The 14,569-nt window shown below is 38.8% G+C and overlaps 1 protein-coding gene across 5 annotated transcripts in view; it reads right to left on the bottom strand.

Moving 5' to 3' along the window:
* Positions 1 to 323: 323 nt before the first annotated feature.
* Positions 324 to 14,569, bottom strand: part of AMMECR1 (AMMECR nuclear protein 1) — a 131,354-nt gene continuing 117,108 nt past the window's right edge. For 4 of the 5 annotated variants that reach the window (XM_089324054.1, XM_002720195.6, XM_089324050.1 and 1 more), the window contains 3 exons: positions 9,097 to 9,187; positions 7,609 to 7,705; positions 2,556 to 4,766 (listed from right to left, as the gene is read on the bottom strand). In XM_089324054.1, coding sequence (XP_089180180.1) covers positions 4,652 to 4,766; positions 7,609 to 7,705; positions 9,097 to 9,187 — 303 coding nt within the window. In that variant the 3' untranslated portion in view covers positions 2,556 to 4,651. Of the gene's footprint in view, positions 4,767 to 7,608; positions 7,706 to 9,096; positions 9,188 to 14,569 lie in introns of all 5 variants that reach the window. The other variant, XM_002720194.6, reaches the window with a different exon arrangement.

Below are 14,569 nucleotides of genomic sequence, written 5' to 3'. Positions count from 1 at the left end.
AGTGGGCTAAAGCATAGCTAAGCTGCCACCAGAGTTCAATTCTTGTGCTTGCCTTGCATCCATGGCCAGGTTAGATTGTCCAAATAAATGCTAATCTATGTCACCAAGCCTGGATTCAGAGTGAGACACAAAGATGACATTGGTAGGCCATATGGTAGGGAGCAATTGCAGCCATGTGTGGTTTCCTAAGTGTTTGGAAATAAGTCACTATCAGTTCCTAACTATATTACTTTAGAGTCTTCAACGAGTAACCTTTTAGTAAGAAGTACCAATGAGACCAAGATCCTAGGATGAGGCAAGTTAAATAAATAAACAACAAATGATCAGTTTTAACATTTTATTGGGTAAATGATTTTAAAGGTAATAACAATAGTGTCAAAACTACTACAATATCTTTCCACAGCCATACCTTACAGACCCACATAAACCTTCTCATATTTTTTCTTTTTGCTCATTTTTAATATTTTAAAGCCATACATGTCATATAAAATGCCCATGTCCGATAGTTTCTTCAAACTATTAAGCAATTAAATGTGGAAGGAAGAAGGACCTAGTTATACTGGAAGGGGTTTCAGGTAATCTGTGATATCTTACTGTAATCAAAAACAGGTTACTAAGAAAGAAGGAAAAGAAGAGCTACTCCAGGTAGCTTTTTGCTCATTACAAGTCTCACTATTGCATCACCAAGAACTCACTATGCTGGTGACTGATTCAAAGTAACTTTAGGGAACATATAAAACACTAAAATAACTTAGAAACTAGATCCAAATATTTCAAAAGTAATCAACTTTGATATACAAAAGCAGTCAGAGGTGGTTACAAAAGTTTGTTTTCTCAGTGCGTCTATGTACCAGCGCGTTTACTGGGTCCAGAGCAAAATAAAAGGTTCATTTTCTTCTGAAACAGTAATAAAAAACAAGGAAAACATATCTTTGTATATAAAGGATCAATGCTGGTCTTAAGTATAATGTAATCAGAAACCCTTAAATTGAGAGGCACACAACGGGTTTCCACTTTTAAAAAATAAAAGGAAAGTCACCAGTTTATTTAAAATGGAAGAGGTGCTCACACCTCCCAAATAAACTTAATTCAATTTAACATCACTAGCAAAAATCACTTAGAAACTGTACAAAAATAAAAAAAGTTAACACATTTAATCCTGCAAGGTTTTTGTAAGGACTGGAAGGCAGGCTTTTGGAGCAGCATTTGGGCATGGCTGGGGGCTTCTTTGGTTTGATCTAACACACACAAGAGATGGAACCTATTCCAGATGACAGTTTCAAATTTCCTGCACGTTTGAAGACAAGAAAAGAGGCCAGTATACAAACTTCCGGTGTGCTGGGCCTTAGGACTGTATGCACTGGACTGAAAAATCTTAAAACTGCTTTAAGTTGGGCTGGGGTGGGGTGGGGGAAAGGCAAGCCTTACACTTCCTCCATCAATTTCACCAACCTCTCACCGTAGAGGAGACTGGAGAGGGTAGTAGCACATGCTTGTGCAGTCAGAAGGCCACTTGAGGGGTGGAGGGCGTGCGTATGGGGGCAGGGGAGGCGACTGTCCTTTTAGAATCTGGTACCTGGCTGACCTTGTTTATGAACAAGAAAACCCTTCCAGAAATGGAAGCCTTTTGCTACATACCAAAGTAAAAAACGTACTATTTTCCAAGAGGAAAAATACCTAGGTGCATTTGAAAACAGAAAACTTAAATGGAACTAATTAACATTTAAAAGGGGGCTATGTAAACTTTGTGCTACTCAAATGAAGTTCAAGTATTACTTCTGAGCTGTTTACAGATCACTGAACTTATACAATATTCTGGTGATAAGAGTGCAATTCACATTTGTGTTTCTGAACAAATAAACCACAACTGGCTAGAACACAACCTGTGCAATTAGAATCTTTGTCGGAGTTAAAGACACATGCTACATATTTCAACATGTTCAAAGTTAATTCAAACCACATATTTAACAGCTTTGTAATATACAACAAAGGTGAAAAGGTCTAGCATTTGTTTGAAGCACACCATTACAGTTTGTATAACACCCTTTACACTACAAAGGCTTTTAATCAACAGCTACTTAGAGACAAAAATGCACAGTGCATTAACTTGAATACAAAAGGAGACAAAACTATCTTTTTCCCCCAAGCCATGGTGGGAAATATTGCTGACCTCGTCCTTTGAAGCCTGCAGGATGGTTATTTCTTCAGTATAACATTATTACACTGGTAAGAAAATCTGTATAACATCTGCATATATCAAGGATTTATAAAAATCTGATATGATTTTAGAGTCCGCATGACCAGTCACGTGACCTGCTCAAGATTGATTAGCACCGTTAAATACATAAGCACACACATATGTATGTATGTATATGTAAGTATATGTATACACACACACATATGTGTGTGTAATAGATCTTTTCTCTAAAAACAAAACAAAACAAAAAACTTCTAACCATAAGCTCACCCAGGGTGGTGAGCCTGTTGAACTGATGAGATGATGGACATGATGGATTTCATAACAATGTTGGTCTATCTATTTTGTCTCTTTTCAGTTTGCTTTTTTTTACTTTTTTTTTTTTTTTTTTTTTTTTTTTGCAGCAGACAGTATCATTTAGCTTGTGCTCAGTTTCCCTATAAGGGCAAGAGAAAGTTTCCATCAGGTAGCCATTTGTTTTGTTTACTGAAAGACTAATCTGCTTCAAAATGCCCCCAAGTAGAAACAACAGGACTCAAAAAATCCCTTTCCAAAGCCCGATGTTAGCTAACTTATTCTGACTTATCTCTCAGCTCAATAGAACTGGCTACCTAGATTGTATTTCAGGCTAACAATTGGCTTCTTAGTTAAGGCAACTGAAAATAGTTATTTCAACAATGGATGCTGTGGATGAAGGAATACCAACAAACATCTAAGAACTCTCATCAAAAGCTACAGCAGTTTGCTCTGCCCCAGAGGCAAGCGGAAGGAATTTAGCCAATTATATCACAAACTAGAAAATAATTTTTGAATTCTAAACTAGCAGTCTGTCACTTGTCACAGCAACTAAATATATAAGCTGTATCAACTTGATATTCAGTGACATTTCTTGCAGTTTTATAGTATCCATTCTGGGGCATATTTTATCACTTGATATATTTGTTTCCTGTTTTAAAAAGTATGTATTTTCCCAAGTATATGTGTGTGTGTGTGTGTGTATATATATATATATATATATTTACTACCAAACAATGAAAAATCGTCTTTCTCTAGAATTTTCTGTTATTTTTCCTGGGGAAATACGTACAGCCCTCCTATTGACATCTGTTAAGTTCTCTTCATATGCATCATGGGAAGACTAGCTCTGCAAATGAGCTGGGCTCTACCTATAGCATTTCTGAATACCAACTCTATTTTTACAGGTCTAATACATGTTAACAACATAGTAAACATGATTCAATCAAGAATCTGTAGTGCACAAAGAGATTCAAACTATTTTATAGTATCTCTAAAACTCTAGTATTATTATATAACCCCATGACAAACATATCTGAAATCACGGCATATATGAATTTATATTTCCTTAGATTATCTTTACCATATCCTTAGATGGCAGCTAAAATTGTATCTGGCCAATGATGATTTATTGAAACCTAAAGCTAACAAATTTAAATTAATATAAAATAGAAAAATGTCTCTTTTTGGTTATTTGCTCAAAATAATTTTTCCATCTTAAAAAAATACTTAAGAGTAAGGAATTTGTCTAATCTGTTGTTTCACATATAGCAACAATAAACTTTTTATAAGAATATTTCTCTAAATTGCCTTTTTCTTACCCCCTCTTAATTCCATTTAATTATATTCTTAAAGGCACTAAATTCTGTATCTGCTCTCTTCTAATATTTGCTGCTCTTCAAAATGGTTTCTGTGGCCTATTTGAAAGGTAACTTGTATTTTCTTAAAACTGTGTTTTAGTTTATAAATTGGTTCTATAAAGTGATGAGGCAATCTCTCCTTTCTATGATAACCAGCACAGTAGGGCATAAAGGATTTTTCACTCTCTGTGACAAGGCCTATCATGGGCCTCTGAATGCTCAAGATTAGAACTAAAGTTCATATGTTTTAACCATGGGAAAAACACATACTTACAGAGTGAAGAACCAAATACTACGCTCTCGTAGCAATGTGAATTTCAGACAAATTCATGAGTAATACACAAATACCTGAAAGTTGATACGAATGATAACCAAATTCTGCTATCAAAAAGTAACTATGTTACTGAGGAAGGCTTGACACAAACCTAAATAAAATCCTTAAACTTCACACTTTCTTCCATCCACAGTCAAAAGAAGGAAGGAAGGGGGGTGAGGACAGAAACCTGACTCAGAAAGAAAAGCAAAATTCTATATAATATTGTAAGGAAAGAAAAACCCAAAAGTTATATATGCTGCAAAAAAAGTCAATGATCTAAAATAATAAAACAGGATCTTCTTAAATGCCATTTCCTATCCGTTACCATGATGATCTTAATTGACTACGTCAAAGTTTCACCATGGCAACGGAAACTATCATCATAAAATGGTACAGTAAAAGAGATAGCTAGACCAAGAAGGTGTAGGGTCTCCTGGGAAGAGGTCTGCAGAGAGGCCCAGTGACTGGTTGTGCGGCTCAGTGTCAGGAATAATGGTTGTATGGTGGAAGGGGATGCCCAATGCCATTTTGGAAGTGATGATGCTGGCGATGAGCAAGGTATTCAGCATAGCTCAGGGTCATCTTTTCACTACGGTACCTGAAAGAAATTCAGGGAAGAGAAAACTTAACATCAAGAAGTAGGTGACATGCCTCAATCAAGGCGAGGAGGGACTTAGAGATAATTGTATAGATCAGGAAACAGAGGCTCAGAGGGCAGCAGTGGCTTGCCCAAATGCACATAGCTAGTACATAGCAAAGCTGGTATCAGAACTCAGGGGTCCAAACTCCACATCCATTCCTTTCTCCACTCCACTACTCCTTGTTTGAACTGTTCTAAAGAGTGTTGGGTATTTTCTAATTTTACTCTCCATGTCATGCTACTCCTTGATCAGTGCTCCTTTGGTATCTGTGTCCACTGTCTTGTGTAGAATGTTTTATCAGAAGGCTGCCCCTGATTCTGCTTGACCTTTTGATGATGATGCCTCTCACACTCCTTTTCCAAAGTTCCCTGGTCCCATGGGCTCTATACCTCCATGCATTCCTGCCTCTCAGATGACTCCTTATCTTTTTTTTTTTTTATTTGACAGGTAGAGTGGACAGTGAGAGAGAGAGACAGAGAGAAAGGTCTTCCTTCCGTTGGTTCACCCCCCAAATGGCCGCTATGGCTGGCACTGCGCCGATCTGAAGCCAGGAGCCAGGTGCTTCCTCCTGGTCTCCCATGTGGCTGCAGGGGCCCAAGCAGTTGGACCATCCTTCACTGCCCTCCAGGGCCACAGCAGAGAGCTGGACTGGAAGAGGAGCAACCGGGACTAGAACCTAGTGCCCATATGGGATGCCGGTGCTGCAGGTGGAGGATTAACCAAGTGAGCCACGGCACCGGCCCCCCCCTTTTTTGTCCTTATCTTTTTTAAAAAAAGATATGTTTTTATTTATTTGAAAGGCAAAGAGAGATCTTTCATGTGTAGGTTCACTACCAAATGGCCACAATGATTGCCTGGGCCAGGCTGAAGCCAGGAGCCATGGAAATGTGGGTGCAGGGGGCCAAGCACTTGGGCCTTCTTCCACTGCTTTCCCAGGTACATTAGCAGGGAGCTGGATCAGAAGGGGAGCAGCCAGGACTTGAACCGGCGCCCATATGGGATGCCAGCACTGCAAGCTGGGGCTGTACTACATATACAGCACCATCCCTGACTCTTTATCTTTTTGACTGCTCCTCCTACCCATTACTGTTTGAATTTTCCTATGTTTCTCTCTTTAGTTCTTTTGAGCCTATACTCAGTCCCCCTCAGTGAACCCTACCTATCCTTTTCCTTACAGCTTCAACTATGGCCCCTTTATAGATGATACTTGAGGATCAACATATAATACATATCATATATATATCATATATATATATATATATATCTTCAGTGACTTACTAGACCCTTCTATATAGAAATTCCAGGAAGATATCTATATATCTATATCTATATCTATATCTATCTATTCTATTTATCTATCTATCTATCTATCTATCTATCTATATCTTCAGTGACTTACTAGACCCTTCTATATAGAAATTCCAGGAAGCCCTTAAAATTCAGAACCAATACATTAAACTGAACTTTCTTCCTATGTTTCTCATGTTGGTTAAAGGGATGACCTTGGTCCCTTCTACCTAGATTAAAGTCTGACTTCCTTACTGCTAAATAATGACTAAATCCTTTCATTTCTTCCACAATGTTTTTATATCTGTCCCCACCTTTCTTACTACCCCACTGCCACAACTCTCATTAAAGGCCCTATTGTTCTTCTTTTGGTCTGCTACCACAGATTCTTAGATAACAGCAACATTTCCTAGCCCATTTCCCTCTTTCAAGTTCAACCTTACACCTCCAGAGTTCATGTGATTAAAATCATTCAATGGTTACCAACTGCGAAAGAGTCAGGGCCAAACTTCTTAGTCTGGAATGCAAGATCCTTCATGGTCTTGACCCAACCTATTTCCTGGGCCATATTCTCCTTTACTGACCACCATCTCTGTGTATGCTGAGAGACATGCCAAATCAGATCTGTTCGCATTTCTCAGGACTTGCTACATGCCTTGAGACTCACAAGGTCCTTCTTAAGGAGATCTCTGGCCTCCTTCACTCTCTACATGTCAAATATTTTATACATTCTTCAAGCCCAGCCTCAAACTGACTTCCTCTTTGAAACTTCCTACTACCCACCTACCCTGACCACCTCCTGGAATTCCTCTTTCTGTGTTTTATGATCTTACATCATCTATCATATTCGGTTTTATATTAATAATTATTTTTTCTACATGCCCATCTATTCTCTTTGAATATAACCTCAGAGAGAGCAGAGATGGGGGCATTTTCAAATTTGTAACTCCCCAGAGCTGAGAATAGTCCATTTTTAGACTTATCAGTACAGTTTCATGGAATTGAAATAAATGTAAACAACTCATTTTCCTTAAGTGTTTGATATTTTCCTTTTTAAATATGCATCCCTGTTAATCCATGCCAAAATTTATTTAGCATTTGGGCTCGACTCAATTGTGTTTTTCAGGAAGATTTCATGGTAGACTTCTATCACTGCCAAAATTGTTAAAGTTAAAATCAAATTTGAGGACTGTGATCAGAATCCTGTGGTCAAAAGCTAATCAGTAGCCAATGCAGGTACTTCCTCTATTAACAGTCTAAATTCTCAGAGAGCTTGCCTGTACAAAGCTAGAGTAATCACGCAGAGCTCAAGATGTGAAGGATGTGCTCATACATCATACAGGCTTTTTTGCCAAGCAGAGTAACATTGTATCCACCCTCAGTATGGCCCTTCCATTCATCTGCACTATTTAAAAAAAGAGATAGTCAGAGAGACCAAAGACATCAAAGGGCTACAGATGCCCACAATGAAATGTAACGGTTTAGCCTTGCATTAGAGAATGCCTTCTGTACCTGGTCAGTTTTATGGTTTTCCTGAATTCATTAGTAATCGGAGCTTTGTATCCTCCTTTCCTCAGCAAGGAGTCTATGGTCTGAATATGGTCCCATCCTGTGGAGAGCCAACCAGATAACATACCAGTTAAGCACAAGTAACAAACACCTTTGGTTAAATACAAAACGACTTTGCAGAGGTCAGCTATCACTGTCACCAAATGCCATCAATTCCTTTGGTCCTAAAAACAATCACATAGAAGAGCTAAGATTTAACCTGCATAGAAACAGGTTCATCAGCACACATTTTAAATTCTAGCTCACCACACTAGCTGCTTTATCTCAACGACACATTCGAAGTCAAGGAGTCTAAGAGACTGCCAGAAACTGCTCAGTTATGTCTCTAACAAATCATAACCACTGTCCTCTCCTCTAACACTGACATATTTAAAAGGGAGGGAAAAGCCTGCATGTGACCATGGCAACTCAGTAGTTAGGATTCCCACACTACCTTGTGGTAACTGCTGTTCCTAATGACATCTTCTCTAATCAGTTGAATATATTTGCATGCAATACTCAAGGTTTTTTTTTATTATTATTGATCTGGTATAGATGGTATACATGCATACACTTGAGACCCCCTATTGCTTACATATGTTCCAAGACAGTGATACTGCAGGATTAAGGCAACCCAAATAAAATTTCATATTAACTCTCTTAAAGTCTAACATTCTCATATGGGAGCTTAATGACATTAAATTTTGCTGTTCTGTATCCCACATGTATATGAACATACATGGGTGAAAACAAATTATAAATGCTTTCTCTTGATAGGAAAAGCTGTACAAAGATGAGATGAGACATTCATTTCAACTAACATGAAACTAGAATTTAGTAGTGTCTAGACAGGACCAAATACTACAGACTGAAAAGCTATTTTGTTTTGCAATTTGTAAATGTCTGTACTGTATCTGTAAAATAGGGAAAAGCTTTGTTGATTAGGAAGCATAGACTAATCATATAAAACACTATTAATATTCACAATGCTCCCAATCTTAATGAGAAACCTGCAATCTTCATATTAGCACAACTGAACAATGGCAACTATCTAAGAATACAACATTTGCTATTGACAATAACAATGAACTATGTGGCTGACTATCAAGCAAAAGGCTTGTTTATACCATTCAGCTACAGCACAATGGAATCTGGGAAAATGGCATTTGAAATTAGTAGTAAATGTTACCTAAGATAAAACCCAACTTTATGAATCATTTCTTTTTTGAAAGTATGTGTTTATGCTATCCAATTTCATAGCAGATTCAACTTCTGTGTGAGTAGTACACTAACTTGATACAGACATTGCAGTGGCAGTGATGGAAAACTCATTTCTTATAATTTGACATTGATCAATTATAAGACATAACTGCAAGGTCAGATGTCACACTTCAATTTGTGTATTTGTCTAAATTCTTCACCAGAGCACATGAAATAAAGTACAACAATGACCTTGCTCCTTTGCAACCTCCGGTAGGTAGGTGGCGGTGCGTTTTGATCCTTTTTCATTGATGAATTCTATTCTAATGCCATGTACACCCACCTGAAAGAAATTGGCAGTTTTATTAGTACAGTCTTCTTCATAGAAACAGAAAGAAATAGTTATACTTTAGCTTTCAAGAGAATGCAGTTCTTCCTTTCCCCTTGTTTTTAAAAGGGCCTATCAATTTTCTCTTTCCAATGGTTTCACCTTGGCATTGATGGTCATTATCATGGCCATGGAGAATGAACATATTGATTTGCATGTGCCCAACATGCACTGGGCTATGCTATTCCATTTGGAAGACTTGAACCACTCTGGGGCTGTGCATAGAACAGGGTAGTTCCTGCCCCCAGGCCAAATTATAGCTTATAACCATAAGGGACTAGACAAAGGGAACTGCCTTCAAAGAGATAGCAAATGACCATCTTGTTTTGCAAGGACACTCACCACTTCAGATTGAGTTCCAAAACATCCATTGCTGGCCCCCTCCCAGACTCTCTAATCCCTTTCAACCTTGAATTATATATATTCAAGAGAACATCGCCAGATAGGACTGGGAAAAAAAGTAATGGAAACAACCAGATCCCACATCACCATCCAGTATAGATAGTATTCCTAAAAAACATACTATGACTTCCAGTGGGCCAGTGGAAATGCCTCCGAGTCCATCTACATGGCTGCCCTCAAACAGTGTTGTTCAATTTAAGAAGATTAAAGACTTCAAATCACTTTGTAGCTGGGGATCTTTACAGTTTCTCTATATCCTAGCCTAGCAACTTTATGCAAAACAAGCTTTTGGTGATGTACTTAAAAAGGTATCTTCTAAGTAAGTCTGGGCAATTTCTACTTTTTTTTAAAATACTCTTTTCATCTCAATAGGATGCAGTCAAAAGGAATCTATCCTGCCCCCTCATATCTCACCCAGAATAGTGTATACAGCTAAAGATCATTAAATATTTTTAACTGTGTTGCAAACACTGATAATAATAATGAACTTTCAAAAGCACAATAATCCATGCCATTCTCCCAAGAACCTGCTTGCCTTGGATCAGTGATTCTTGAGTGGCGCACTGGGCTGGCCACGAACTGGAGGGCAGATGTAAGATCAGGTGAACATTATTACCCATGATGGAGGCTTCTTTTCAGAGAAGGTGAGTGACATCATAGACATTTATTCTATCTGTATGGATGTAAAGGTGTTTAAGAGGAAAAGGGGCTAATGAAAACCTCTTTTACTTCTTCTACCCTTAGCTTGAAATTTTCCAATTTTTCAAGGAATAAAAAGTGTTCTGGGAAATCCATTTGGCTCTTTCCCCAGGTCTTCACACATCCATCCATTAGAGCCTGTCAAATCTTCTGAGTGGTTTGTGTGTTTTTTTTATTAAAGCATATCTCTATGGCTATTTCTTCTATCTATTTAATATCAGTATTCTTATGAATCTCCTTCTACTAAAAATGCAACCAGCACAGCTGTTTAATGATGAACACAATAAGGCTTCCCCATACCCTGTGGGAAATGACTGTGGACAGCTGGGAAGAAATATGAGTGCTTAGCTGTCAGGCATTTCCAGGATAAAGGACACCTCCTAATCTCCCCAGTGCCTGCCCAGCACTGAGACAATGACAAATTTGCAACATTTTCTGTATACTGACTTCCTGATCAGTGACTTTGAATTTTTTCCTTCAACATCAGATTCTTCAAAATTTGTTTTTTAAAATACACTGTATAAGTAATTTATGTCCCATCATTCGGTGAAGTGAATTTTGAATCTTCAACTCTATTAATCAAAAACCTGTCACGTTAGAATTGAAAAGAACTTTGGTGTTTATTAAGGTATCCAGTCAAAACTGTGTGAGATGAGAGTGTCAGATGAAATCAGTGATATTTAATAGGGATGGGTTGGGGAGGGGGATTGAAAAGTTTATCAGCATTTCAGAAGGTTTCATGTTTCAGCAAGTATAGTTTAGGGAAAGAATAGATCCCCAGATGATTTTTATTCTAATTGAACCAAATAACATCTAATAACCATTCTAGTTCTGAAAGAAAAATGTGGCCACATGTTGGGAAAAAAAAGCGATTTAGACAAATGGGGGTAATTTAGACATATAAGTCCTTTCTTCATAGTAGCACATTCTGTGTTCTCCAACAAAAATCGCAGAGATTTTTAAAGCCTTGTAATTTAACAATTAAAGAGGTTAGGACTAATTGTATGGTATGTGAATATCTCAATAAAGCTGTTTATATGAGGTTAGACCAAAATCAAAGAACATGTTGGTTACAATAAAAATTACTCACGAACAAAATTGCTTCATTTACTTTTGTACTTTGAGAAGGTCCTACCATCAAATCTGATAAGAAAAAAAAACTTATTTTGACTTAGAACCATATTTATGACTTGTAATTCTTTCCTGGGTTCCTATGATTCTGAACAATTAAAAGGCCTTGTAAATTGAACTGTAAGTACAGAGATTTTAAAGTGAATCTTTTGTGAGAAATAAGTTTTTTCATAGGTCAAAAAACCTCCTCCACTAAGCTATAAAGCCCAAATGAGGGTGACTCATTTTTTTTTCGGCTGGCAGAATCAGGAGAATGGTAATATGCTCTTAACAGAATCAAAGCATAATAGCTTTTTGTCACCTGTTGGGCAACAGCATTTTCTTACTCCTAGAATCACAGATGCCACCCAATAGTCATACCACATAATCAAAACAGGAGACGGGGAAATGGCACGCTGTGGAGAATGACCCATTCTGGTCAACCTGTGGGAACCACTGGCTTTTTACTTTATTTTTTTTTTAAGATTTTTTTTATTTGACAGGTAGAGTTATAGAGAGAGAGAGAGAGAGAGAGAGAGAGAGAGAGACAGAAAGGTCTTCCCTCCGTTGGTTTACTCCCCAAATGGCCGCCACGGCCGGGACTGTACCAATCTAAAGCCAGGTGCCTCCTCCTGGTCTCCCATGCAGGTGCAGGGGCCCAAGCACCCGGGCCATCCTCCACTCAGCAGAGAGCTGGACTGGAAGAGGAGCAACCGGGACTAGAACTCGGCACCCATATGGGATGCCGGCGCTGCAGGTGCAGGATTAACCAAGTGAGCCACGGTGCCGGCCCCCACTGGCTTTTTAAGTTAAGTCATTTCCATGGAGATGAGCATGAAAACAAAGTCCATGCTGTTGCAGGGAGGCACTGGTCACAGCTACAACTCCAAAATGGAACCCTCATGCATAAAAACTGAGTCCTCCTGCACACAGATTGAAGAATCCCTCAGCTCATGGGCCAAAGGCAATCATAACAGATTAGCTAACTAAGGAGCTGGGACTCCCTTAAGCAGACCTGCTTTAAAACTCTATCTTCATAACTTTCTATCTCTGAAATTGGATAAGGAGACAGCAGCTGAGAAAACTATATCACCAGATGTATTTCTCAGTAATCTTACCACTGTCCAAAGTGCAGCCAGGTGGGCAATTACTGCAGACTTACAAATCTAGCCTTATGGAGTCTGCAGGTCATTTTCAAAATTATTAGAAGGTCTGAGAAAAAGATGCTTTCAAGGTCCATCAGCTGTGATAATATTCTTTTAATCAAGACTGTACTTTTGCTAAGCAAAGCTATAAATCAACTGGAATGGTAGTAAATTAAATGTAGGACTTATAGATAAGAGGATATGGAATTAAACCAAGCTCTAGCTGTGTGTGCTGAGAGAACATTAAGACCAGTTCAACAGATTCCTATTTCATGCTAAAAAGAAGGCCATATTTATTCTAAACCATTCCATAAAAAGTGATTTTTATTAATGCTATTACACAATATTTTGCTTCTAACATTGTTCAGAATGATTAAATATCAAGATTAATGTTAAGACCTGAAAATATATCTTGATTACTCTCGAGTTGATTATCCAGTTTGGGGATTATGGGTCCCCAACTCCACCTGGCTTTAGCCCCATCCTCTTTTCTCTCCTGTCCATTTCTCTATTTGTTCACTCCTCTTTCAGAGAGCATGTGGGCACAGAGAAAAGAAATACATGCAAATTAATCAATTTTGTTACACAGTAAAAGGTTTGCTAGGAGAAGAGATTATAAATAATGGCTAAAATGAAGCTTCGAGACCATCGGCAGATTTCATTTATCCTTGTTATCTGGTCCCTTGTTAGAAATGTGGCTTTATTTAAAACTATTATCCTCTAATGCAGGGACCTGCAACACAAGAGCATTAAAAAAAGTGACCTCTCCTACCCCATTATAATATATGGTCCCTATCACGTTCCTCAAAATTGCAAAGTCAAAGCTTAATATACTCTAGTCTGTCTATAAGGCAAGTGTTAGTCCTGTATTCCACTTGCAGCACTGTCAAAGGGGTCTCACTTTTACTTGTAATCCTAATCAGCAAGATCACAATCTAAATATGCTGAAACATGAAAAAGGGTCATTTGGCTAAAAGCCTACATGAATATAATATGTTCTTTGGCTATGATCAAGCAGGTTCTATGCAAACCTTGGACCATTTCAGGCTACAATTACCTCCCTAGTCCTGATCCTCAAAGTACATCCTGGCCAACAGAATCAATCTACTTTTTTTTTAATTTTTTTTTATTTATTTTTTGACAGGCAGAGTGGACAGTGAGAGAGAGAGACAGAGAGAAAGGTCTTCCTTTGCCGTTGGTTCACCCTCCAATGGCCGCCGCGGCCGGCGCGCTGCGGCCGGCGCACCGCGCTGATCCGATGGCAGGAGCCAGGAGCCAGGTGCTTTTCCTGTCTCCCATGGGGTGCAGGGCCCAAGCACCTGGGCCATCCTCCACTGCACTCCCTGGCCACAGCAGAGAGCTGGCCTGGAAGAGGGGCAACCGGGACAGAATCCGGCGCCCCGACCGGGACTAGAACCCGGTGTGCCAGCGCCGCTAGGTGGAGGATTAGCCTAGTGAGCCGCGGCGCCGGCCAATCTACTTCTTCAGGTGGCGTCATATCTTAGCAAATGTCATGTTTAGTCCTGCTCTTCATCCATTTTTCGCAACCAAATGCTGGGTTTCCCCATAACCATATGACCACAGCTCACTCTACTCATTTTCAGAGAGTTCATCTCCAATAACATAAAAAAAAAAATCAGAAAGTCAAAGAATTGAGACTTCATTGACATGTATTTTGGGATAAAATCATCTGGCAAAATATACTTTGCAATTAACAAAGCGACCAGTTACTGGCCATTCACATGAGACTGACCTGCTGGGCTCAATATGCCAGTGCTATTGAACTGAATGAAAGGAGCTTGTTCCTAATGAGAGGGGCTCAGGATGTTTGGCACAACTGCTAACCTTTTTGAGGCTGGCATCGCAGAAGACATGCATGATCTCACAAAACAGCCCTGAGTACCACACACAGAAATAAATACTGCACTGGCAGCCCATGGGTTTGACCCAGAGTCTGGAATTTCACATATTCTTTGGGGGA

Source organism: Oryctolagus cuniculus, chromosome X (genome assembly GCF_051225735.1).
Source record: "Oryctolagus cuniculus isolate XC-2025 breed Fujian yellow rabbit chromosome X, ASM5122573v1, whole genome shotgun sequence".
Lineage (NCBI taxonomy): Eukaryota > Metazoa > Chordata > Mammalia > Lagomorpha > Leporidae > Oryctolagus > Oryctolagus cuniculus.
Note: the sequence above shows the minus strand (reverse complement) of the source record. Positions and strands in the feature narration are given on the sequence as shown.